This window comes from Sturnira hondurensis, unplaced genomic scaffold, assembly GCF_014824575.4.
Source record: "Sturnira hondurensis isolate 20B ecotype Veracruz unplaced genomic scaffold, ASM1482457v3 Scaffold0008782, whole genome shotgun sequence".
Classification (NCBI taxonomy): Eukaryota; Metazoa; Chordata; class Mammalia; order Chiroptera; family Phyllostomidae; genus Sturnira; species Sturnira hondurensis.
In genome coordinates this window covers 254726-282323 of record NW_028081413.1, presented here as the reverse complement: position 1 = coordinate 282323, position 27598 = coordinate 254726, and the positions used below count along the sequence as shown (strand labels likewise).

At 41.9% G+C, this 27598-nt stretch overlaps 1 protein-coding gene and 1 pseudogene across 1 annotated transcript in view; one reads left to right on the top strand and one right to left on the bottom strand.

The window, feature by feature from the left end:
- RTF1 (RTF1 homolog, Paf1/RNA polymerase II complex component) overlaps positions 1-27598 on the top strand; it is a 53026-nt gene that overhangs the window by 14010 nt on the left and 11418 nt on the right. The window contains exons 2-8 of the mRNA XM_037056028.1: positions 299-409; positions 11550-11697; positions 13708-13912; positions 15547-15661; positions 16006-16117; positions 25194-25329; positions 25826-26003. Coding sequence (XP_036911923.1) covers positions 299-409; positions 11550-11697; positions 13708-13912; positions 15547-15661; positions 16006-16117; positions 25194-25329; positions 25826-26003 — 1005 coding nt within the window. The remainder of the gene's footprint in view (positions 1-298; positions 410-11549; positions 11698-13707; positions 13913-15546; positions 15662-16005; positions 16118-25193; positions 25330-25825; positions 26004-27598) is intronic.
- Positions 2537-2636, bottom strand: LOC118993652 (uncharacterized; annotated as a pseudogene).

Genomic DNA, 27598 nt, shown 5'->3' with positions numbered 1-27598 from the left:
CAGTGCTTCTGTAGATTATAGAGAAAATGGTGACAATTTGGAAGTAACCTCCAGGTCAGTTTTATATTCACTTTTCCATTTCAGACATATATTTGCCATTAAAAGGGAGGGGACAATTTTGAAAACATTCCTTTTAGCACTTAGGAACTTTGGTAGTTGGTCCATTCATGTGATAAAAGTCCCCTTCAAGTGAAAGTGCAAAGAAATAGAAGAGATCTAGGGAGGGTGGGCATTTTATTATTCCTGGATATTTCTTTTCTGTTGAGTAAAACTCATGTGATTACTTCTGCCCCATTAGGAACTCTTGTCCCTGGCAAAGCGAAAACGCAGTGACTCGGAGGAGAAGGAGCCCCCTGTGACTCAGCCTGCAGCCTCCTCAGACTCGGAGACATCAGACAGTGATGACGAGGTGGGTGTGGAGGAGCTCGGCTGCTGGGGCTGATGGGGTTTGGAGGGTCCCTGTGTTGGTGACTCCTGATGGCCTCCCTTAAACTGAGACCCACAACCTAAGATCTACAAGAACTTCTTAGGGAAAGAAAAGTGAAAGGAAAACTCTTGAATTGTCCTGTTCCCTCTGCTGCTCTCTCAGGGCACGTGTGCACAGTGTTTAGTCTTTTGTTCCCAGTCCTACTGCAGAAGAAGGGGCGCGACTTGTTAGTCATCATCTCTTTTTTTTTCCTCATTGTTTTAATCCCATTTTTGTGTTAGAAAAGAAATTATACCAAGAATGTCATATTTTAGCCAGACAAGGGAAATACTTTAGCCAGACAAGAAGCTTTCTTACAAGAAATGGAAGGATATGTGGCTTGGGAGGGGCTTTTTTCTCTTTCTTACAGGAGCAATGTCTGTAGGGCTTGACAGCAGCTCCCTCACTCACAGCACCTGAGTTTGGAGTGCACAGATCGTAGTCGGTCAGCTACTGACCTGTTTGAGCATAGGGGAGCCTTTCCCCCCCCAACACTACATCTTCTAAGGGTGCTAGAGCTCTCCTAAATCGGGCTTAATGCTATAAATTCTCTTTTTAAAGATTTTATTTATTTATTTTGAGAGGGGGGGGGAAGGGAGGGAGAAAGAGAGGGCGAGAAACATCAGTGTAAGAGAGAAACATTGATCAGTTGCTTCTTGTACATTCCCTGACCATGGGACCGAATCTGCAACCCAGGCATGTGCCCTGACTGGGAATTCAATCAGGAACCCTTTGCTTTCTGGGACATCGCCCAACCAACTGAGCCACACCAGTTAGGGCCATTGCTGTAAATTCTTTGTTGAGGACCAAAGATCCTGTATAACGATACAGGTCCTCTGGAACTATCTTAAGTATTAATTGTCACTACCACTTCAGTAAAAGTTTCTTGTGATTGTGTAGAACTAGCCTGTTGCTGTACTTTGGAAATATTTTCAGGTCGTAATGCTGTAAAGCATAGAAAAGTTTCATTTCTTCCATCAGTTCTCTGCTAGAGAGAGCCATTTGTGCCAGACAGGGGCAATGGAACCAAAACAAATTTCCAAAGTCAAATATTGTGTCCTCAGTTCAATATCCTCTCCATGTTAAATACCCTATCTAAAAAAATTTTTTATTGATTGATTTTAGACAGGGAGGAAGGGAGAGAGAGAACAACATTGATTTGTTGTTCTACTTACTCACACATTTATTGGTTGACTGCATGTGCCCTAACTGGGGGTAGAACCTGCAACTTTGGTGTATCAGGGTGATGCTCCTACCAACCCAGCTACCCTGCCAGGGCAAATACCCTCTTTTTTAAATGAATGCCACAGAGTTCCTTCATCCAACCATTGCTCCAGTATGCAATAGCCAAAACCAATTGTCTCCTATATAGAGACATACAGGAATTTCCTACATTCCTGTATGTCTCCATCATGATTTCTTATTCCTACTGCTCCTCAGGCCACCTTTTATTCCTTCTTGTCAGTCCCTATTATGGTGATCTGGGCCTCACCCAGCCAGTTTCTCCTTAATATTTGCTGTCAACCCAGTGCACCTCCCTGTTCGTGGAGCAGCATTGACAGCTTCAATGTCCTATTTGTGACCTTGTCAGGAGGGACTTGGGGAGGCTTGTGGGGCAGCATTTATAAAGTCTGCAGTGGTGTGCAGTGACGTCCTAGGCCCGCACAGTCACTCGCCCCTCCCTCGCTGACTTGCCCAAAGCAGCTTTGAATCCTGCAAGCTCCATTCATGGTAAGTGCCCTGTATAGATGTACCATTTTTTAATCTTCTTTTTTTCAAACATTAAAAAAAATTTTTTTTGCCCTGGCTGGTGTAGCTCAGTGGATTGAGCACAGGCCTGCAAAACAAACAATGACAGTTCAATTCCCAGTCAGGGCACATGCCTGAGTTGCAGGCCGGTTCCCAGCAGGGGACGCACAAGAGGCAACCATACATTGATATTTCTCTCTCTCTCTGTCTCTCTCTCTCTCTCCCTCCCTCTCTTCCTTTCTAAAAATAAGTAAATAAAATCTTTAAAAAAAATTTTATTGTTCAGTCACATTTGTCCCCATATCCCCCCCCATTACTCTTAACAATATGGAATGCTTCACGGATTCGCGTGTCATCCTTGCACAGGGGCCTTGCTAATCTCTGTATCGGTCCAGTTTTAGTGTATGTGCTGCTGAAGCAAGTGCCACTTTTTAATCTTTTATGCCAAATTTTTACCTTACCTTTTCTGTATTTAGATGTGCTTAGATGCGCAACAACTAACCACTGTGTCGTCAGCACAGTAACGTGCTGTGCAGGCGCGTAGCCTGGCAGCAGTAGGCCAGACCAGGTAGCCTAGGCGTGTAGTAGGCCACACCGTCCAGGTTTGTGTAAGAACATTCTGCGACATTCCCACAGTGACAAAATCACCTAACTACGCATTTCTCGGGACATACCCCTGTTGTGGCGTGACCATAAATGCCTGGAGAGAGGCCAGGTATCACCTTTCTGTTTAATCTTTTACTCCGTAGTCTAGGAAAATATTTTTTAAAGATTTTTTATTTATTTATCTTCAGAGGGGAAGGGAAGGAGAGGAGAGAAATATCAATGTATGGTTGCCTTTCATGAGTCCCCTGCTGAGAACTGGCCTGCAACCCAGGCATGTGCCCTGACTGGGAATTGAACCACGATCGTGTGGTCTGCAGGCCTGCACTCAATCCACTGAGCTACACCAGCCAAGGCTAGGAAAATATTTTTAACAATGTACTTACTTTGTTTTATAGTTGCACTAAAGTAAAAGTGTTTTTTATTATAATGAAATTTAATTAACAACTAGAGCTGCGTTTACTATTGCACTGCATATGCACATAGGGATGATTGCATTATAATTGACTGTAGTGATGTTCTCTTAATTTTAAATAATTTAATATACCGAAACTTGCTTTTCACAGCAAGAGGTAGTGCATATGTGAGGGGTGTGTGTGTGTATGTGTGTGTGTATTTATTTTTAATGGAAGAGCTTTAATTCCTCTCAAATTGATAATTCAGTCTGTTAGAAAAGCAGTGGGCTGTGTGAAGTAACGTCTTTGTTTTGTTTTTTCGTTTTCTTTAAATGCATAAACAATGCAGGAAAATCTTGGCTGATTTCCTTTTCCCACTATTCCTACATCAACTACTTTTATTTTTCATGTTTCAGGAGTCAGCCATTGTGGGCTTCTTCCCCCTGCCTCCCAGTATTCTACTATATTTGAATTTGTGGTATGTCTAGAATATCCTGTAACATGTTTATGGTTTTTGCAGTTACTTAAGATACAAGCAATAACTGCCCTGTGAAGTATTTCATTCTTTATATTTCTGTCATTAGATCAGTCCTAAGCATGCAGTTACTGTAGGGATTCCCTTTATCCTTTCTAGCTGCTTCTGTCAGGAAGGCAGCGTGTGTGGTAACTCCACAGCACTGGAGGAACCCAAAACTTGTGCTAGAGTACATCCAGAGTCCACACAAACCTTTGCAGCTTAGGGTTTCTCGCAGCTACTTCGCCGTGTCTAAAGGTCCTCACCTTAGAATGCTGTCCCACTGCTCACGCACTGATTGGAGAAAAAGCTGACAGGCAGGTTGCACTCTGCTCAGTAGGTAATTCGACTTTGGGTAACTTTCTCCCTACAAGGTTCTTAGCTCCTGCTTCTGCCTTCCGGCCCCAGTCCCCCAGGCCCACAAGTCTCTTGCAGCTCTACCCTGGTCTCCTTCCCCCAAGATCCACTGGGAACAGCAGCCTCAATATCATGGCCACTCTGAAAGGTGCCTGTTCCTCAGTCTGCAGCATCACTCTTTGGCCTAGATCACCAGCTGAGCACCACAGACTCAGGGTGAATATTTTGCTACTTAAGTCTGGCCAACTATAAACTCAGATTTATGACTGCCATAGAGATATTTTGGATTGCATGGGGAGTATAAAGTTTGAGATGAGGCTCTTGCCTATTTTTCTCTCTCATAATATTCATACCTCTTTGTAGGTAAAAACTATACTGAGGTAATTTGCTGTGTCTTCTCATTTCTGCTGTGTCTTTTATATCCTTACAAACTAGCCTTTTAGAAATTTGGTTGTTAATGCAATTCTCAGTCAGATGGGGAATTGTACCAGATTCTGCTCTGTAACGTTTTCAAATACACCTCCCAGCCTCTCTCCGCTCCCACCTCTTTTATCATTCATTGTCATTAGTGAACAGTGAATACAGGTGGGAAAAGTGTGTTGGCCATCTGATTTGCTATGACAGAAAACTGGTCAAGAGCAGTTGAGAAGGATAATGAGTGGTTTGTTATAAGTAGAGACATGCACTGAGAGCAAGGAGATATCTAGCTAAAAGTTATGAAAGTTTCCAGAAAAAGGGAGTGTATTGGACATTAAGTATAACGTTTAATTGGGCAAGGAATACTAGATGTTTCATTATAGTATCTTCACAGGAGTGGGAACTCCTAAGTTGAATGAAAGTGAATATACTTACATACTATTTTTGGTGAATGGATTATTCTCACTGATAATTTGGGGCACGTGTTAAACTGTGAACTAGGAGTCTTTTATAAGGTTTACTTTGACCAAGCCTGGGAAATTGGAAAGCACACCTCAGTGGGGGGCTGTGACGCTATGCTGTGGCATGTTGGTGCTGTGGCTTCCTATCCCTGAAAGCCTTTGATAGAAACCCCACATGGGTGCGAACAGGGATGGCAGGAAAGGAAACTAATGAGGTTAGGAGGAGGAGAGCTAGCAGCAGCTCACTCACATGATGGGATTTTTTTTTTAAGATTTTATTTATCTTTAGAGAAGAAGGGAAGGAGAGAAATATCAATGTGTGGTAGCCTCTCATGTGTCCCCTGCTGGGAACTGGTCTGCAAGCCAGGCATGTGCCCTGACTGGGAATCTAACCGCGATTGTCTGGTTCACAGGCCCACGCTCAATCCACTGAGCTACACCAGCCAGGGCTGATGGGATTTTTTTTTAATGGCCAAAACAAAAAAGTCCATTTGTTAGGAGAAATGGAGTCCTGAATTAAGTACTCCAGAGTCCTTTTTAGAAACATGGTGGATCATATTGCCCTGGCTGGTGTAGTTCAGTGGATTGAGCGCGGGCCTGTGAACCACACAATCGCAGTTCGATTCCCAGTCAGAGCACATGCCTGGGTTGCAGGCCAGTTCCCAGCAGGGGACCCACGAGAGGCAACCACACATTGATATTTTTCTCCTTCTCTCCTTCCTTTTCCCTCTAAAGATAAGTGAATAAAATCTTTAAAAAATATTTGTTTAGTTATTTTTAGAGAGAGGAAGGGAAGGAGAAAGGGATGGAGAGAAACATTGATGTGAGACAGAAACACCAATAGGCTGCCTCTCATATGCCCCCTGAGTGGGGACTGTACCTGCAACCCAGGCATGTGCCCTGACCTAGAATCAAAACAGCGACCTTTCACTTTGAGGGATGATACCCAACCAACTGAGCCACACTACTCAAGGCTTCTTTTAGCTTTAAAAATATTTTTCTGTTTTTTAAAGCTTCATATAACGAGCACATTTTTCTTAAAATTAGATTTTAAAGGTTTATCAAAAATCAGATATATTCTTAGAAAGTGTTGTATGTGCAAGGCAAGTAGCTTAATCCAGCTTCTCAGTACTGAAACATTATTCGTAAGAATTTTATTTTTTTAAAGCAAATTCACCTACATTATTATAATTCCCCAATAATCCTGTCACATATAGTGAGTTTGGTTGTTGCCGTTGGTGTGATAGACCCTGTTGACTTAGCCTCATTGGAGGTGGGGCACCTTTGTCATCTCATTTCTTTTGAAAATAGTTGGAAAGAAAAATGAGGTTCCCTTCTCACATTCAGATTTCATCAGGAGAGTCCTTTTTAAATGGAAGCATTTTATTTTCTATTATCTTTTCTCCATCTTCCCCAAGGGATAGACATCACAGACTATGAACGAGTGACAGTTGCTAAGTTCAGACAGTGGCAAATTGCAGCAGGTAGAGGGTGGAAGGAAGGCTAAGGAAGCCGCCTAGCTTCCTAGTGCCTCCTGAATTGGATTCACCTGTGTGACTTCTTATTTAGCTCTTTTTTTATTAATACTTTTTATTTATTTATTTTTACAGAGGGGGAAGGGAAGGAGAAAGAGTGGGAGAGAAACATCAGTGTGTGGTTGCCTCTCATTTGTCCCCTACTAGGGACCTGGCCTGCAACCCAGGCATGTGCCCTGACTGGGAATCGAACCAGTGACCCTTTGCTTCACAGGCCCATGCTCAGTCCACTGAGCTACATCAGCCAGGGCTTATTTAGCTCTTTAATGCACTCAAAAACACTTTTTCTCAAATATGGAACAGGCTGACAGGGACCAGAGGAGAGAATGGAGAGAATCACAGGGGAAAAGGGGGAAGGACTCACATGAACAAGTATAAAGGACACATGGACAATAACTAAGGTGGGGAGTGGAAATGGGAGGGAGGTGGGGAGCCCTGGGGGGGCCAGGGCTGGGAATATAAGACAGAAAATTGTACTTGAACAAGAATTAAATTTTAAAAAAAAACAACACTTTTTCTCCCTGGGGAGTCCAGAATTTGGCTTTGCTGTGCATGAGAAACCCACATCTGTAGGCAAAAATAGACCTAATGACTCTAAAACACATGTGACCCTGGCCACTCAGCCCATACCCTCTTGGCCTCACATTCCCATTGGGTAGAAATACAAAGGGCCAAGAGGTGAGTGTTGCCCATTTTCATAACAAGCCAGTAAATATTGACTAATATGAGTGGAGTTGTGCTGTTTGTTGTAACCAAAGCCAGTGCAAAAGATGTTTTATATATGGTATTACCTCTAGTAGTAGATATGTGTTGTCAACATAGGAAGTTGATATATTTTAGCTCCATTAACTGAGAAATTCAGTACTTAGCCTTTTTGAATTCTTTCAGATTCACCTGAAATTATCTTCCTTGAGTGATTAAAATTTGAAATGGTTAAGTGCCATATTTGAGTCTTTATCAACCTAGGTAACGCTCTTCACCCTGCTCTGGTGATTCCCTGAGACCCTGCCACACCCACTTTGTGGGCCCACCCAAGCTGCTTCCAGTGGTTTCTTCATACAAATGGCCTGTCTTGGTTCATGCTGGAGAATTTTCTAAAATCTCTCTAAGGTCCACAAACTCCAGACACGCAGCATCTGGCCTGAGTGTGCCCTGTACCTTTTGCTAAGTGGCCCAAGGCCCAGCACTGGTGGCAGCCGGCCTTGATTTGCAGCATGGCCTCTCCTGGGCCCTCCGAGCCCAGCACAAGTAGCAGCCATCTGTAGATCACTCTGTAGCTCATGCCAGGTGGCCCTGGGCAGGCACAGGCAACAGCTGATCTTGGTCTGCACTTCCCATGCCAGCAGTCCCAGGGGACAGCTTCAAACCACGCTGGAGCACCACTCGACCACCTCTACAAACGACACACTTAAGAGGCGAACTCGTTGGGCACCAGAACCCCGCAAAAGGGAGTCCGCTCTGGGGGCTTTGCCCTGGCGCAGCAGCTCCTCTTCTGTGGTCACAGCCAGTCGTCACAGCGGTTGGCCTAGGGCACATCACTCCCACTGATGTGCCAACAATATTCAAAGAATCTCTGGGACAACTTCAACTGTAACAACATTCCCATAAGGGGGGTGCTGGAAGAAGAGAGAGAGCAAGGAATTGAAAACCTATTTGAAAAAATAATAATGGAAAACTTCCTCAACTGGAAACAGAAAAGATAAGCCCAGGAAGCACAGAGAGTCCCAAACAAGATGAATCCAAAGAGGCCCGCACCAAGACACATCAAAATTAAAATGCCAAAGATTAAAGACAAAGGAAGAATATTAAAAGCAGCAAGAAAAAAGCAGTTACCTACAAGGGAGCGCCTATAAAACTGTCAGTTGATTTCTCATCAGTAACATCGAAGGCCAGGCAAGATTGGCACAAAATATTAAGGGAGAAAAGCAAGGACCTACAACCAAGATTACTCTACCTAGCAAAGCTATTATTTATAATTGAAGGACAGATAAAGAGCTTCTCCAGACAAGAAAAAGCTAAAGGAGTTCATCATCACCAAATTGTATTGCAAGAAATGTTAAAAGGTTTTGTATGAGAAGAAAAAACATCAATAATAAAATGATAATCAGTATCAATATCAATAATTACTTTTAAAAATAGATTAAACGCTCCAATCAAAAGACATAGGATTGGGGATGAATAAGAAATGAAGACCCTTACATGTGAGGGGGACCAAAAACCCCCAGAATGTATGTATTAAAAAATTGTGTACTCTTACATGTTTAAACGTAAGGCACCTTCAGAGTACTCTCCATTTGATGCCCTATACCTATCGAGACTTTTTTCCCCCACTGCTCAAAACAGTTTTGATTTGATGCCTGTTAGTGCTTCTGTTGTTTTTTGTTTTACCTCTTCCACACCAGCAAAACATTTTCCTTTGAGGACTTTTTTTGCATTCTGGGAAACAACAACAAAAAATGGTTGCCTGGGGCAAGAACAGGTGAGTAGGGAGGGCGGGGCATAGGGATCATGTCATTATTTTGGTCAAAAACTGAACACTCAGCACAGTGTGGGTAGGTGCGCTTCTAAATCACACATCATGAAATAGGCAAATGCATTGAGTTTTCAAAAAAAATTAATTGAAACCAATGCAGCTTCTTCAACAACAGCAGCTGGTACACTGATACAGATGGGTTTCTAGAACACTCACCTCGTTGGGGAAGCCTGTACTACAAGGAACCTGCCCTCCAGAAGGTAATTCTGGTTTTGGGGGCCCCCGCTCATATGCTGTCTACGAGAGACTCACTTCAGATCAAAAGACACAGACTGAAAAGAAAGTAAAGGATGGAAAAGATATTTCATGGAAACAAACAAAAAAGCTGGGGTAACAACACTTATACCGGACAAAATAGACTTTAATACAAAGCCTATAACAAGAGATAATGAAGGACCCAACAATTCCACTTCCTGGTATTTATCTGAAGGAGTTCAGTACACTCAGTTGAAAAGACATACACATCTATGTTTATTGCAGCATTATTTACAGTAGCCGAGATATGGGAACAACCTGTGTCCATCAGTAATGAATGAATTAAAAAAATGGTGCATGTCAATGAAATATGGCTCAACCATTAAAAAAATGAAATCTTGCCATCTGCAGCAACATGGTACTGAATAAATAAGACAGAGAAAGACAAATGTCATATAATTTCACTTGTATGTGGAACCTAAAAAAAAAACAAAATAATAAGCAGACCAGGAACAGACTTGATACAGAGAAATTTTGATGGTTGTCAGATGTGAGGGGTTTGGGACAATGGGTGAAAAAGATGAAGGGATTAAGAAGTAAAATTGGACAGAATAGTTGTGGGGATGTAAAGTACAGCATAGGGAATATAATCAGCAATGTGCTAACTATGTACAGTGTCAGGTGGGTACTAGATTTATCAGGGTGATAACTTTGTAAGTTATATGAATGTCTTGTCACCGGGTTTTACACCCAAAACCAGTATAATACTGTGTGTCAGCTATAACTGAAAAATAAAAAAATATTTATTAAAAAAATTTTTTGATTGGGAAATAGGCTTTAGAAGAGAGAAGCATTAGGATTTCTTTCTAAATAATGATGTAGGTGTTGAAACCTAGGTGTTTCACTGTAGGTGTAGATGTAGGTGATGTAGGTGCAAATTTGAGAAGTAAATTAACTTACAAAGGGAAGTCAACATTTATTTAATGTATCTATCATTCTATAACGTGTTTTTATTTTCACTTGTCCCTTTTCCCTAGCTCTTGAGTACAAAAGTAAAGTGGCAATTAGAATAACTAAGTAAATTTAAAATGGAAAAATCAGAAGATTAAAATAGTACTCTCTCACAGTATTTTATTAAATTAAACTAGCAGACTGTGGTTCTTAAGAATAGCTCATATGGAACATTTCTGAAAGGGAAAGCTCATCAGAAGGACTTCTGCAACCCCCCACAAAAAATCAACTTAACTGGTGACATTAGCCATTGTGAAGTAGGAGGTTGTGATTACTTTGTAGAAGGAGCAAAGACTCAGTGCATTTGTTGACTATTAGATACAGAGACTTTATGTTAATACCAAAGTTATAATTCAATCTGTGATGCTGAAAAGATTGTTCTTCATAGTACATAAAGCCCCCAAATAAAGTATTTTTCATCTAAAAATCATTCTTCTAAATATACAAGTTAAAATATTAAAAGAGGTATAGTTTAATATAACTTGTCTTTATGAATTTTTTAAACAGTTGAATGGTCTTTCAGACTTAAAATGCCCGATGAAGTGTTCTTTGTGTGTTTTTTGCTTGTTTTTTGTTTTGGCCATGAAATGATTACCTGTAATGTCGTTTGCCTGTTATTTTCATAATGCAGACTGCAGGTTCCTTATGTTTAGATGTGTGGAATCTCCTATTTATGATTCCATTTAAAAATATCTTGTATATAATATATGGAGATTTTTTTAAAAGATGCATACACACATATAAAATGATCTTCTTTACCTTCCTCCTCTTTGGAGTTGGTACAGTGCGGAAGCGGGGCCTCCTGCCTCCTGCCTCCTGCCTCCTCCCCTCCCCCCTCCCCTTCCCCTCCCCCCTCCTTTCTCCTCCCTCCTCCCTGTGCTTCTGCGGTTTTCTTCTGACAAGCTTTATTCCCTGCCTTCCTGGACCCCACTCCAGACGTAAACCATTCTCTGCGTATTCATACCCAGACATGCCAACCCCTAGCAATCACTGCCCTCTCCGACACGGGGAACATTAGAGCCTGATTTCTCTAACAAATGTGTTTTAGTTAATATCTTTGTTTAATTGACATCTTTGTTTTTCTGTTGTGATAAAAGTGCATTAATTAAATTTTATTGTATCAATTACCTACTGCCCCCGAGAAATTAGAAGTCATATCCATATCTTCATGTAAAGTATATTTATTTTGGGTCGAAAGCAATAGAGACTCTTGTAATCATTTTGACCAACGTCAGAGACTCTTAACTCTGGAATCTTCCAGCTTTCCCCACTAAAGTCTCTGTTTTGGTTTTCTTTTTCTTTTCTCCTTGTAGTGGACGTTTGGGAGCAATAAAAATAAGAAGAAAGGAAAGGCCAGAAAAATAGAGAAGAAAGGAACCATGAAGAAACAGGCCAATAAAACGGCTTCCTCGGGCAGTTCGGACAAAGACAGCTCAGCCGAGAGCTCAGCCCCTGAGGAAGGTGAGCCAGGCAGCCAGACCGTGGGGGTGCACTCCCACCGTTGTTGGGTCTGAGAAACAGAATCCGAAATGGAGGGGGAAGGGCAGCGTTACAGCAGTTCATAACGTTTTCCGTAGTCATGGGTCTTTTGAGACTTCAGACGAAGCAAGAAAAGCACATGCAGTTCTGAAGGTTAATAAGGTCTGTGAAACCCATCCAAGAGGAAACCCCTAAGGAGTCCCTGTGTTACTCTCAGCTCACTTTACCCTGAGTACCTTCCCTTCCCTCCTTCTTACACATTGTCTGATGGGAAGAAAATCCTCAAACTGGATACAAAACCCAGTAAAAAAATGTTCTTAACTAGGAATTCACTAATCAATTTAATAACTCATTAAAACATTGATTTTTTAAGTGTCAACTAATAAATGTAGAAGAAAGGATAGAAAAATCACCATTTTTCAACCATCACAGTAATAATTGATTTACTCAAGAATTATCAACTATGGTGTAGCTCAGTGGATTGAGCGCGGGCCTGCGAACCAGACGATCGTGGTTCGATTCCCAGTCAGGGCACATGCTTGGGTTGCAGGCCATTTTCCAGCAGGGGAAATGGCCTGCACGAGAAGCAACCATACATTGATGTTTCCTTCCTCTCTCCTTCCCTTCCCCTCTAAAGATAAATAAATAAAGTATTTTAAAAAAAAGAATTATCAACTAGTGTTAAAACCATTGGGTAAGAGTTTATTGGAGAGCAAGGTATTTACAGTCTCGAAGCCTCTCCCTGTTATACTTAGTACAAAGGAGAAAACAAAGTGCCTTTACAAAGAAGAAATGTGGGCAATGCCACCTTAATCAGAAATCCAAATTAATATCATCAGTAACAGAACAGATGGCAGGTGTCTCCTGAAGTGATACTTTGAAAAGGACACCATCACTTACGGAGTATTTGTGCCAAAAATTTATAACCTAGATAGTGCTTGATGAAGCCAACCAAAGCAAATTGGGGCATTTAATAACTGTGGCTAGTTAAATTTGAATTAATTAAAACTTAAAAATTGAGTGTCTTAGTTAATTGCACCAGCCACATTTCAATTGCTCAGTACCTGTATGTGGTGGCTACTGCTCAGACAAAATATTTTCATTATCACCTCATAAAACTTTATTTATTTTTTAGTCACCCAGGGAGGGAGTGGGTGCTTATTGGGTTTAAAGAGAGGGGAAGGGAGGGAGAAAGGGAGAGGGAAACATTGATGTGAGAAAGAAATATTGACTGGTTGCCTCTTGCAGGTGCCCCGATTGGGGACCAAATCCACAAACTTCTGGCTCACAGGTCGGTGCTCCAACCCACTGAGCCAGACCAGCCAGGGTTCATGAAATTCTATTAGATAATTTTGGGACTTATATTCTTCAAAAATTCAATGGCATGAAAGACAAGACCAAAAAAATGGCTGTTGCAGGTTAAAGAGTAGTAGAGAAACGTGGCCACCAAAGCGGTGTGTGATCCTAGATCGCGTCCCTTGGCGGCAAGTGGCTGTAAAAGCTGTTAAAACAGCTGGTGGAACTTGAATATGGAGTATGTTAGATAAGGGTATTATATCGATGTTAAATTTCTTGAATTTGATAGTTACAAATGGATTATGAAAAGACTTTTTTAGAAATGTTTAGGGATAAAGGCTTATAATCTCTGCAGCTTTCAGTTCAGCAAAATGAATAATAAAAACATATGCATTATTTTATATATGTAGACAGAAAGTAAATTAGCAGTGTTAACAATGGGTGAACCTAAGTCGAAAGATGTATTCTTGCAACTTTATTCTTTAGGTCTGCAGTTTTTTTTCACAATAAAATTTTAAGTTATGAAGAACATTCTGATTTATATTCCAGCCTCAGTTTCTCTAACCTGTGTTTACATTTGCCAAAGGCAGACCAAGGGAGCTGGGATGGCCATATCCACTCTACCGAGGAGAGTCGCCTGTGGCCGGCCTCTCTTCTCCGGCAGAGCCTGATCTTGTGTTTGCGTCTTTGCTGCAGGTGAAGTGTCTGATTCTGACAGCAACAGCTCCTCCTCGAGTTCGGACTCAGACTCTTCTTCAGAAGATGAAGAGTTCCACGATGGCTATGGAGAGGACCTCATGGGAGATGAGGAGGACAGGGCTCGTCTGGAGCAGATGACGGAGAAGGAAAGAGAGCAAGAACTGTTCAACCGCATAGAGAAGAGGGAGGTGTTGAAAAGAAGGTAAGGTTGTAGTTCCTTGATGATTAAATAAAGTAATAAAATAATTTCCCAGAATTTCCAATTTCACATTTGGAACCCTGTCTCCACAGGATTTAGTTAGGAGTTGGGATTTACCATCATTATGTACAAATTAGGTATTTCACTACCCTTTCAGCATGGTCTTTGTATTTTTTTAAACCCTCAGATGTTAAGTTGCTGTTTGATATTCAGAAGCCAAGTTTAAATGGCAAAAGTTCTTCCTTAACTCCTAAGAGAATTTTAAGGTAAAAATAAACTTAGCTTTTGCCTCAGGAAGTAAAATGGTCCTCAAAACTAGGATTTTTTCATATCTACCTAATATCATACAATGAAGTGAAGCCTTTTATTTGACAGCAGTTAGTTCTACTTACCCGAGAGCCTATTAGTCCCTCCTGGAGACCTTATTAACTATGGTGAGTTATCATCCTAAACAAGAATGTTTGGCTTTTAGTTAGCAGCAACTAATAGACATTTGGTTTGAGTGTGAATGCTTCCAAGGTTACCTGTACTGGAACAAACAAGACTTAACAAACTGTGCCGAAGTTGCCAAGTGGTTTGGGATGACTTTTATGTATTTCTGAACTACGGAAAACATAGAGATTTCTTACATAAGGCCAATAGGGCCCTATGAGAAAATCACAAAGAAGCTCAAGAGTAATAGGTGGCTTATCTCAAGATTTTTATTATATTTTGGTTTTTATATTTTTTACTTCATGTGAATGAGGCAGTTGACTGTATTAAGTGACTTTTTTTAGTGACTGGAAAAATGTTTTATAGTGATGATAATTAAGATAGAAGTTCCAAGCCATTCACAGAAAATTGAGGATTTTTTTTCTTTTACCCACACCCGAGGACATTTATTCATTGCTTTTAGAGAGGAAGGGAGGGAGAAACATCAGTGTGAGAGAAAAACATCAGTTGGTTGTCTCCCATATGCACCTGGGTTGACCAAACCCACAACCTAGGCGTGTGCCCTGACTGGGAATCGAATCTGTGACCCTTTGGTTCACAGGCTGGTGCTTGATCTACTGAGCCGGACCAACCAGAGCTAATATTTATTATATTCCTTTATCCCATCCATAAAGTTTCTTAAATTCGCCAAAAAAAGTCTTATTTCATAAAAGCCTGATTTCTTTTATAGGGAGGGAGCCTAGATTGCATTTGTTTTAAGAGCTAGCATATTTATTGGTATATTTGCTGGGGTAGAGGTGGGGGCATTTTTTCTAATGAAAGAGGGCAAACAAACTTGTTCAAATACAACCTTTGTCTTGAACACTTCAAAATGTAACAGTGGTTGTCTGTGGTTTCATTCTGTTTCTAGTGGAATGCCATTGGTGATTTAAAATCAATTACTTTACTATGTGAAGGTCAGGGAAGAGCTGTGTGTTACCAACAGGATATATAGATCCTGAATATTTTCCCTCATTTCAAGTCTATTCCAACTTAATGCTTTTAAGTACTTTTGGTGTACTTATATTCAATATTCTTTATGATACTTGTACACTGGGGTTTGTTGCAAGAAGCCAAAAGGTTTATTAACTTCTTCCTTCTACTACTTACTTCCTTTAGAAATGTTTCATTGCCACTTAAAAACCAAACAAATATCTTTTAACCAGATTTGAAATCAAGAAAAAACTAAAAACAGCCAAAAAGAAAGAAAAGAAAGAAAAAAAGAAAAAGCAAGAAGAAGAGCAGGAAAAGAAAAAGCTGACACAGATTCAGGAATCTCAGGTAGGAGATTTGATGGATGTCACTATCCTAAGAGTAAAAGCTCTGTTTTGAGTGTGTGCATATATAAAAAACAGGCCTATATTAATCAGCAAATATTAGCTGTGATCTAAGGTGTCCTCGAAAGTCCTGCTTTAATTCTTAAGCTTTCTGCTCTTTAGGCAGGTAAGCAAGGGGTTGATTTTACTTCTCTATCCTCATTGTCCACAAGAGGTTGCTCTCTCCCTTTAAGCAACTTTCAGTTTCTGCAGCCAGTATAGATTCACAGTGAAGAACTGAGTGATTGTTGGGCATAGATTTATCGGCACTTGGTAAATAGAGCCATCCTACGGATCTTTCCTTCCCAGGTAACATCCCACAACAAGGAACGGCGTTCCAAACGGGATGAGAAACTAGATAAGAAATCTCAAGCCATGGAGGAGCTAAAAGCAGAGAGAGAGAAACGGAAGAACAGAACAGGTAAGTGGGGAAAATATAATGCTACTTTGTATCTTTGATATGATTTGACTTCCTGGTGCCCGTTTTTCTTTTTCCCATTTCTCAGTTCTTTATTGTGGGAAATCCCAAACACAGAGTGCAGTATAATGAACCTCCATGAATCCATCATCATCCAGCCTCAACAGTCAGTACATGGCTAATCATTTTGTTTTGGTTTGGTTTTTTAGGAGTTACAATAAAAATCTTTGTTTAGATCCTAGTTGGTGTGGATTGGTTGGTTGGAGCATTGACCAAAGGTCATGGGTTTGATTCCTTGTCAGGGCACACGCCTGGGTGGTAGGTTTGGTGCCCAATCGGGGCATGTATGGGAGGCACCCAGTCAATGTTTCTCTCTCTTCCCCTTCCTGTCTCTCTGGAATAAAAAAAAGTAGAAGGAAGTTGGAGGGGGTTGTTTGTTTTGTTTTTTTTAATCTTTTTTTAGGTTTGGTCAGTATAGATAAGGTACACTAGAGTCACAGCACGGTGCGCATTAACAGAGCACAATAGTTCATGAAAACTGAGTAACTACACACATAGATGTCTTAAAGGTTCTGTCACCTAAAGAGAAAATGCACAAATGTACAGTGGAAAAAACTGTAGCACTGAAACTACTGCGGGGCTCTATCAGTAAGTCAGACTTCTGGGGATACAACTGCTGTGCTGGGCAAGCCTGGCAGTTTTAACCCCGCATCTACGCTGACAGGTCCGAGCGGTGCAGACAAGTAACAGCAACGCGTGGCCCGTCTTGTCAAAGCTACACTCCCTCTTCCATCGCATTAGTGTGAAGTAAATCCCAACACCATTGTGTTTCAACCATAATTACTTCAGAGTATTGAAAAGATGGGGATTCTTGTGTTAAATATAACTATAATACCCTAAAAATGTAACGTTACCTAAAAATGGTAACAGCAAACCCCTTAGTATTATATTCCTTTATCCAAATATCTAGTCAGAGTTCAAATTTCTCTGGTTGTTTTATAATCGAAATACACTAATTTGATCATTTAAATAAGGATTGTATATAAAACCCAGACATTGTGATTTGTTTCTATATCCCCAGAGTCACTTAATCTACAGGTTTTCCTGTCCATCTCTCTTTCTTAGCCCCTTCCACCTTATTTGTTGAAGAAACCAGGTCATTTATCCTTAGCTCCTCACAGATGCTGAGTACATTACATTGGTGGTGTTGAATGTGTTCTTCTGGTCCCTTGAAATTCCTGTAATTTGTAGTTGGAGCTAGAGAATTGGGCAGATTTGAATTTGTTCTGTTTCTGTTTTGCTTTTGGGAGGAAGGCTGAGTTTTAGGTATTGGTATATTCTTTTTTTTTTAAAGATTTTATTTATTTTACTTTTATTTATTTTTTTAATATATTTTATTGATTATACCATTACAGTTGTTCTATTCCCCCCCCTTTATTCCCCTCCACCCGCACACTCCCTCCCCCACTATTCTCCCCCCCTTAGTTTATAACCACGTGTCTCAATTTCTTTAGATTCTTTATTTCCCCCACTATNAGAAATCCGCTGACAGTCTGATGGGAACTCCTTTGTAGGTGACTGTCCCCTTATCCCTTGCTGCTTCTAGGATTCTCTCCTTCATTTTAATCTTGGCTAATGTAATTATGATGTGCCTTGGGGTGTTCCTTCTTGGGTCCACCTTCTTTGGGACTCTCTGAGCTTCCTGGATTTCCTGGAAGTCTATTTCCTTTGCCAGACTGGGGAAGTTCTCCTTTATTATTTGTTCAAATACATTTTCCACTCATGGCTGTTTCTTTCCCCCTTCTGGTACCCCTATAATCCAGATGTTGGAATGTTTAAAGATGTCCTGGAGGTTCCTAAGCCTCTCCTCATTTTGTTGAATTCTCATTTCTTTATTCCTTTCTGGTCAGATGTTTCGTTCTTCCTTCTGGTCCATTCCATTGATTTGAGTCCCAGTTTCCTTTCTATCACTATTGGTTTCCTGTGCATTTCCCTTCATTTCAATTAGTTCAGCCTTCATATGTTCCTCTAATTTGTGACTGTACTCTACCAATTCTGTGAGCATCCTGAGAAATAGTGTCTTAAATTGGGTTTCTGAGAGGCTGGCAATCTGTTGGTCGCTTAGAGTTATTGGCTCTGGGACTTTGAGTTCTTGCACCATCTTTTGGGCTGTTTGTGCCTGTTAAGTAGCAGGGACGGAGCCCTAGGTTTTCACCAGAGCAGGGCAACTCAGTCGCTGGGTTGTGATGTTGTATGTGGGGGCGGGGTCAAAGAGGGACAATGGCTTCCCTCAGCCGCCTGCTGCCGCGACCCCCACCTGCACCGCAGCCACCACCGTCACCAGGCCCACGTGCCTCACTCCACTGCACGCGAGTGTGCCACCGCTGTCAGCCCTCCACCACTGGGTTTGCCCCCTGGGGCCTGCGTGGTCCATCTCACTGTGCGCGAATGTGCGACCTTGGTCAGTCTGCCCCGCACCCCCGACTAGTTCCGGGCTGCCTGCGCTCCTAGGTCTGTCCTGCCCGACCCAGCTCCGCTGCTGGCTCTGCCTCTCTTAACGTCCCCGTTGAACGGGTTCGTAGCTGTCGGACTTCTGTATAATTCCGTTTTCTGGTCTCTGGGTGTGTCTTAGTTCTCCAAAACTTTTGTTGTATTGAAACTTGGTGGTGGGAGAAGGCACAGTGTTTCCACCTATGCCTCCATCTTGGCGGAAGTCCAGAGACTCTTATTTATTTTACTTTTAGAGAGAGGGGAAGGAGACAGAGAGGGAGAGAAACATCAATGTGTGAGAGATACATCAGTCTGTTGCCTTTCACACACCCCCAACTGGGGAACTGGCCTGCAACCCAGGCATGTGCCCTGACTGGGAATCGAACCTGCGATTTCAGTTCACAGACTGCCACTCAATCCACTGAGCCACACCAGCCAGGGCAGGTATCAAGAGACCCAGAATATCAGCTTATCTCTCGTTTTGTGATATTACCAGAACTCACTTAATTTTTATCACAATAATGTGAAATAACCACTCCCAACTTAGATAGTCATTTGTTCTTACTCGTGCATCTTCAATTCAGCTAGGGGTTGCCTAATTACAGGTTGAGCTGGGATTGTCCCCAAGGTTTAGAATAGAGCCAGGTCTGTTCCACCTATTTTTCTCCCACCTCAGACCAGTATAACTAAGGTATATAACTAAGGTACATTCTTCGCATGGTGATGGCCGCCAAAGTATGATAAAGGCAAGCAGAAGCAAGAGAAGCTTCTGTGGCCTAGACTCAGAATGGGTGGTGTCAGGTGTGCGCACATTCCATTGATCAAAGCACGTCACGTGACCAAGCCCAACATTAACAGCTGGGAGGAACCACTGAGTCACATGGCAAAGGGCATGAATACAGGGAAGGGTGAAGAGCTGGAAGTTATAGTATGTTCTGTCCCAACAACCATTGATAAGTATTACCTAGTTCACTTAATTTATTATGAGTTGCAAAAGGGTGATAATGTTCTGATCTGTTATTCTTTCTTCATTTATTTTCTGATCTACTTTTATAAACAGAAACTTCTCATCAGCTATTTAGTTACCAACAGGTCCTATTTTTTATGGGAAAGGCAGAATAGTACTTGATTTTTTTCTTGCTATACTAGTTTTCAGAAGAATGAGATAGTTCCTTAACAACTTCCAAAGGTGACCAGTGAAGTTTGTTTGTTAATTTTGAATTAACACTCTGAACTCGTGGATTTTAAGACACTTTATGCATTTTAATCTATTGAAGTTATTATTATTATTATTATTATTATTATTTGTAGCCCGAGACCTTTTGACATGAGACCCCAGTATTTAATAGCTGTCTTGCTTTCTGGATTTGGAGTCAGCCATCCCTCTAAGGAACCCTGGTTTCCTTCTCCTGAAACATTGTATTTAGACACCACAGTCTAGGCCCAGCAAGTGCTCGTGCTACTGGGGCTACTGGGTTGGACATTACGTCTAAGCCTTTTCAGTGTGCAGAGCAGGGATTTTTCAAAATAATTTATCTTTCAGTTACAGTTGGTATACAATATTGTGTTAGTTTCAGGTGCACAACCCAGTGATTAGACATCTGTATGACTTGCAAAGTGATCACCTCCGTGAATGTAGTGCCCATCTCGCAAAATAGTTATCACAACGCTTTCCCTGTGCTGCGTTGTAACTGCCAATTCGTATAATACTTCTTAATCCCTTCACCTTTTTCAGCCATTCCCCCACCAAACTCCTCTTCCATCTGGCAGCTGTCAAAATGTTCTTTGTATCATTGAGTCTTTTGGTCTGTTTGTTCATTTATTTTGTTTTTTAGATTCCACAGAGAAGTGAAATAGTATGTCTTTCTCTATCAAGCTTATTACACTCAGTGTATAACCTTCTAGGTCCATCCATGTTGTTGCAGATGGCAAGATTTCATTCTTTTTTTATGGCTTAGTCATATTTCATTGTGTATATACACCACTTTTTTTATCCATTTATCTGTGGATGGATGCTTAGGTTGCTTTTATATCTTGGCTATTGTAAATAATGCTTCAGTGAATGTATGGATGCATCTGTCTTTTCAATTTAGTGTTTTGGGCTTCTCAGGTAAATACCCAGAGGTCAAGTTGCTGGATCCTTCATTATCACTGGTTAAGCCTTTGTTTAACATCTGTTTTGTCTGGTACAAGTATTCCTACACCAGTTTTGTTTTTGTTTGTTTCCATTATCAACAAATGTCTTCTTTGCTCTGGCCAAAGGTGACTCAGTTGGCTGGAGCATAAGATCACAGGTTCGATTCCTGGTCGAGGCATGTGCCTAAGTTGCAGATTCAAGGTGCATACAAGGGGCAGCCGATTGATGTTTCTCTCACATCAGTGTTTTTCTCCCTCCCTTTCTTTCTCTCTAAAATCAATAAGCATGTCCTCAAGTGAGGATAAAAAAAGAAAAAGAAATACCGTTTTTTATCTCTTTCCTTTCAGTTGGTATGCCCCATGATCTCAATGAGTCTCTTGTAAACAGCGTTTACAACAGGGGCCTGTTTTCTTATCCATTTTGATAGATATGCATTTATTACCATTTTATTTCTTTTATCTTTCCATCTTAAAGAATAACCTTTATCAGTTCTTGTAATGCTTGTTTGGTGGTGATGAATTCCTTAGCTTTTCTAACCTGGGAAATTGTTGATCTGTCCTTCAATTCTAAACGATAGCTTTGCTGGGGAGAGCAATCGTGGTTGTAGGTGTTTGCTTTTCATTACTTTGCATATTTCTTTTTTTTTTTTTTTTTAGGGAATAAATTACATTTAATCAGAAGAATGTTAGGCAACCATCTCAAAAAATAACAGTGAAAAAACATAAATTTACATACATTCAGGTAAAATTATATTTGAAATATGAAATGTATTATTGAAAGGAAATATACAAAAATGAAATTGTATGCTGTTAGATAAGTGAGGTGACATGATTATATTTATTCTAATGTTGGTCTTTTTTTAAAGATTTTATTTATTTATCTTAGAGGGGAAGGGAAGGAGAGAGAGAGAGAGAAATATCAATGTATGGTTGCCTGCCGGGAACCGGGAACCGGCCTGCAACCCAGGCATGTGCCCTGATTGGGAATCGAACCGCGTTCGTGTGGTTCGCAGGCCCGCACTGAATCCACTGAGCTACACTAGCCAGGGCTACTTTGCATATTTCTTACCAGTCCCTTCTGACCTGCAAAGTTTCTGTTGAGACATCACCCAACAATCTTATGGGTGCTTCCTTGTAGGTAACTAACTGCTTTTCTCTTGATGTTTTAAGATTCTCTCTTTGTCTTTACTCTTTGGCATTTTAATTATGATGTGTCTTAGTGTGGGCCTCTTGAATTTGCCTTGTTTTGGACTCTGTGCTTCCCAGACTTGTATGGCTGTTTTTTTCTTTAGATTAGGGAATTTTTCCATCATTATATGTTCAAATAAGTTTTCAATTACTTTTTCTCTTCTCCTTCCGGCCCCTCCATGATGCTAATGTTGATATGCTTGAAGTTGTCCCAGAGGCTCCTTAACTATCCTCATTTTTTTCTTTTTGCTGTTCTGATTGGGTGTTTTGTGCTTATTTTCCAGATCACTGATTTGATCCTCTGCTTCATGTACTCTACTGTTGCTTCCCTGTGATGTATTCTTCATTTCACTTTTTGTATTCATTTCTTATTGGTTCTTTTTTGTATTTTCTATCTTCACGTTTTTTAATATCTTAGTTTAAGTTCTCACAAAGTTCATTTACTCTTCCCGTAAGTTCATTGAGCATCCTTAAAACCAGTGTTTTGAACTCTACATCTAGTAGATTGCTTGTCTCCATTTTACATTAGTTCTTTTTCTGGAGTTTTGTTCTGCTCTGTCATTTGAGCCATGTGTCTTTGTCTCATTTTGGCAGCCTTCCTGCGTTTGTTTCTATGTATTAGGTAGAGCTGCTAAATCTCCCAATCTTGATAGTGTGGCCTAATGTAGTAGGTGTCCTGTAGGATCCAGTGGCACAGCCTCCCCTATCACCCAAGCTGGATACTCGAGGTGTGCCCCTCATGTGGGCTGAGTACACCCTCCTCCTGTAGTTGAGCCTTGATTGCTGTTGGCAGGTCAATGGGAGGGATTTACCAGGCCAGTCAGCTGCAAGAACTGGCTGTGACCACTGACCACCAACTATCTGCCCTTTGTGGAGGATCAGCTGTGCAGGGGCAGGGTGGTGGTGTCCAATGTGGTCTGTAGCTGTCCACTGGGTGTGCTGGCCCTGGGGTTTCCCTGGGTGGTTCAGACCAAGGTCAGCCCCCATCAGTGTTTCACCCAGGTCACCTGCCTGAGCTATAAAGCAATCTGCAGTGGCTGCTGCTTGTGTTGGGCTTGGACATTCCCAGGTGAAACCAAGCTGTGATTCTAATCTGGCTGCCATTACGGTTCACTGAAGCCAGCTGTTGCTTGTTTTTGATAGGATTTAGGAGCCATGATGGGGCCATTATTTAGGAGCCATTCTTATGGAAAAGCAGCTTGAGTGGGCCCATAAGTTGGGTGGAGTAGAGCCTCTGTGGCTCTCCAAGGTGGGCCACACAGTGTTAGCCAGGTTGATGAAGTCTCAGATATGGCACCAGCCTACAGGCTCTGTGTGGGAAGGTCTGAGCAAAGGGACAATGGCCTCTGCTCACCCACTGCCAGACCCTTCAGTCTCTGCCTATATACCATGATGCCCTTCATGCTGCTACCAGGATGCTGGAACTCAGAAGGAGTGAGTCTGAGTAGATGAGTCTGTGTGCGGGTTCCCCAAGAGGAACTGCTCAGGGCTCCAGCAGCCTCCTTCACTGATTCATTCCCTGCTGGTTTTTGCAGCCATGGGGACTTATCTTCCTGGCACTGGAATCCTGGTTGGGGACTTGGTAACTTGGTATGGGTCTGGGACTCCTTACTCCGGAGACATCCCTCTTAAATTTTTATCCACGTGGATGTGGGGCCAGCATGTTCCTCGTCCACGCCCCTTCTACCAGTCTGGACGGATGTGGGTTCTTCAATTCTGTAGTTGTCAGACTTCCATTCAACTCAATTTCTGATGTTCCTGGGTGTTGGTGGTTCTATTTTTTTTTTAAGATTTTATTTATCTTAGATGGGAAGGGAAGGGAAGGAGAGAGAGAGAAATATCAGTGTATGATTGCCTCTCATGCATCCCCCGCCAGGGACCAGGAACTGGCCTGCAACCCAGGCATGTGCCTCGACCGGGAATCGAACCGCGATCCTGTGGTTCACAGGCCCGCGCTCTATCCACTGAGCTACACCAGCCAGGGCTGTATTTTAGTGTAATTTTGATGTGGTTTTGCAAAGAGGCGAGCCATGCCTGCCTACATCACCATCTTGACCGGTAGCCTCAGAACCATTTATTTTAATACTGTTGTTTTCCCATTGAATGGTCTTCACACCCTTGTAAAAAATCATTTGACCATATACACAGAGGTTTATTTCTGGGCTTTTATTCTATTTGTCTATATGTAAGTCTTTTGAAAGGGTATGTTTAAAGTCACTTGTCATAGTTCTTTTTTGTGTGGTTATGCTATCAAGTGAATATTTTGCTTCATTTTGATTGTGATGTATAGGGTTTTTCTATTATTTTGTTTTATGATTACATAAAGTACGAGGTTCTAGAGTCAAATCTATTAAACAAGGTATATTCAAAAAAGTTTAGCACTACACCTTTTTATTTCGCTCCTTGCCTTCTTCCCAAACTAGGTAACCACTTGAAAATTTTTTGTATTCTTTTTTCCCCTAAACAAAAAGACGCAGATTCACCTCCTATATTAGATTAATAGTAGCATGCTATACACTTTTCTCTACCTTGCTTTTTTTTTTTTTTACTTAACAGTATATCCTAGAAATCACTCTTTAGTTTTTATATTGAATAGCAGCTGATAAACTGCCTTTTTACAAGTAAAATTTTACTGGAATACAGTGATGTCCATATGTCTCATAATTATGTATAGCTGCTTTCTTTCTTTTTAAAATTGATTTGAGAGAGAGAGAAAGAGAGAGAAACATCAATTTTGTTGTTCCACTTAGCTGTGCACTGGTTGCTTCTTGTACGTGCCCTGACCAGAGATGGAACCCGCAGCCTTGACATACTGGGACAGGTCTCTAACCACCGAGCCGCCCAGCTGAGGCCTGTGGCTGCTTTCCATCTACAACTGCAAAGTTGAGTGGCTGAGACAGGTGCCACACAAGCTTCACTCAAACACTCTCTGAGGACATCATAAATGTTTTTCCCACCTTACATGCCCATCACTGAGGGTCTCAGTGCAACAGAAGACAACTGTCAGTAGCGTTGGCAACCCTTTCTGCCCATTTAGCAATAATCTCCTGGCTCTTTTTTGTTTACCAAGGCTTGACATTTGGTGCCTAAATCATTTTTACTGTGGTTTAACTCACTTCTGTAGATAGTCCAAGCAATCACAGTTCCGTCCAGAGAACATGGAGCTGTCAAGTCATTTCCCATGTTCTTTTCCAAAGGTTCGAAGTGAAGAATGCTTCAGTTCCCTATTGAAGAGCCTGGGTAAACATTTCCCACTTTTTTTTAGCTGAGCTTCTCGCCAAAAAACAGCCATTAAAAACCAGTGAGGTGTACTCCGACGATGAGGAGGAAGAAGAGGATGACAAGTCCAGTGAAAAGTCGGACCGCTCATCCCGAACGTCGTCATCTGATGAGGAGGAAGAGTAAGCTTCTGTGCACTTTGGCCTAGTAGTTAGGACAGATGGGCTCTTTGAGGAGAAGCTCTTTGCTGTAATTTCTAAAATCTCTGATAGGGCTGTGAATTCTGTTCGGTTCGAACCCCGAATTTCTGAACTGAGTTTCCCAGGACATTTGCCCAAACATGCTCCTGCCTTTGGCTATTGTCCTGCAGCCCTGGACGTTCCGTGTGGGCCCAGTCAGCGGGAACTGACTTCACATTGCCTGCACGTTGGCCGGGAGCTTCCATTTGTTTTCTCACTGTGATAGGTTATCTGGGTGGCAGACTATCAGCACAGTTCACACCGCTGCTTAGGAACAGGATTCTTTTACCCCTCTCTCTCGTTGGCTCGTTGGCTCGTTTGTTTCTCCTAGAACCTTAACACGTGGACTTTGTGTTAAGATTTAAGAAATTGGTGTTATTGATTCATCTTGATATCTTTTTATGATGAACACTTTCCCAGTTCCCTTTGTTCCTCACAGGAAAGAAGAGATCCCTCCAAAGTCACAGCCAGTCTCCTTACCGGAAGAACTGAATCGGGTTCGATTATCACGGCATAAGCTAGAGCGTTGGTGCCATATGCCCTTCTTCGCTAAGACTGTCACAGGCTGTTTTGTACGAATTGGCATCGGAAACCACAACAGCAAACCAGTTTACCGGGTCAGTATTTCTTTCTTTGGGCACTTGGCTGTGTTTTCAGTGTAATGGCTCTCACTCGGGAGCAAGAGCTACTCCATGAATCTGTCGCTGTTCTATTCCCGAGTGATGGGGCCATAGACTCCAATCATGATGCCTGTAGGATAGTGGCATCCACAGTCGGAGGTCACCAGGGATCACGCGTGACCTGCTGCCAGGAAGAGTACTTGGAGCCTGGTGGGTTTGGGTGTGGAATAGTTTTTTCTACCTTCCTTCCATATAAAAACAAAAAGGGAGAGATTTTATGAAGTATTTGTTGTTACATAATCTGGAAGCTTTGTTCATTTGAAAAATAAATACAGCAAGTCCTTCCTAAACATTGTCAATAGGTTCTTGAAAACTGTGACTTTAAGGGAAACAAAATACCATAAAACAGTTTTACCATAGATTAACTGATATAAACAACAGTTAAGTTTCTGTGACATATTTCAGGTCACACAAAAGTCACCAAACTAGACACCCAAAATGCATCTGATATTAAACACTGGAGTAGTGTGAGTTATACATACGTTTAAGAAAGACTAATGAAAACAAGTAAGGGGCTCCTGGTCAAGATGGCAGCGTAGGTAAACACAATGCTCACATCATTTCACAGCCTCATCAGAAATTAAACTACAAACAACCATCCTTCAGAACCACCTGAGATTATAACTACAGATGTAAAGAAGAAGCCATATTGAGACTGGTAGGAGGGGTAGAGATGTAGAGCAGGCTGGACCCACACCAGGCACCCAGCCCAGCGTTCCAGTGCCAGGAAGAGGAGTCCCCATATCTGACTGTAAAAATCAGCAGAGGTTGTGGCTTCTGAACTCCCAGACAGTTCCTCTTAAAGGGCTCATGCATGGACTTACTCAGACTTACTCTCTGAGTTCCAGCACTCAAAAGGCACCAGGGACATACAGAGAGGAACTGAAGTGTCTGACATTAAGGCAAGAGGTAGAGGGTCGGGGGTCGGGTGGCAGCTTTCTGCCAGACAGAAATGTAGGCAGAGGCCATTGTTCCTTTGATGAGCTTTCCCCACACAGAGCTGCTGGCAAATGGGGAGGGGAGCCATAATTGAATCTCCACAATGTAGCTATCACTGTTTGTCCCTGTCCTGGTGATTCCCTGAGACCACGCCCACCAATCACCTAGCCCACCCTAGCTGTTTCCAGAGGCTTTCCTATACAAATGGCCTGTCTTGGCTCATGCTTCAGACTTTCCTAAACTCTGTCAAAAAAGCAGCGTCGGGCCTCAGTGTACCCTGTACCTCTAGCTAAGTGGCCCAAGGCCCAGTACTAGCAGCAGCCGGCCTTGGTTCACAGTTTGCCCTCTCCTGGGCACCTCCAAGCCCAGCACAAGTAGCAGCCATCTGCAGATAGCTTTATAGTTCAGGCAGGGTGGCCCTGGGCAGAAAACAGGTGGAGGCCGACCTTGATCTGTACCTTCTGGGAGGCTACAGAGCCAGCACACCCAGTGGACAGCTTTAGTTCATGTCAAAGCACCACCCAACCATCTCCACAAACAACACACTTAAGGGGGGACTTGGAACACTAGAGCCCCTCTGATGTAAGTCCTGC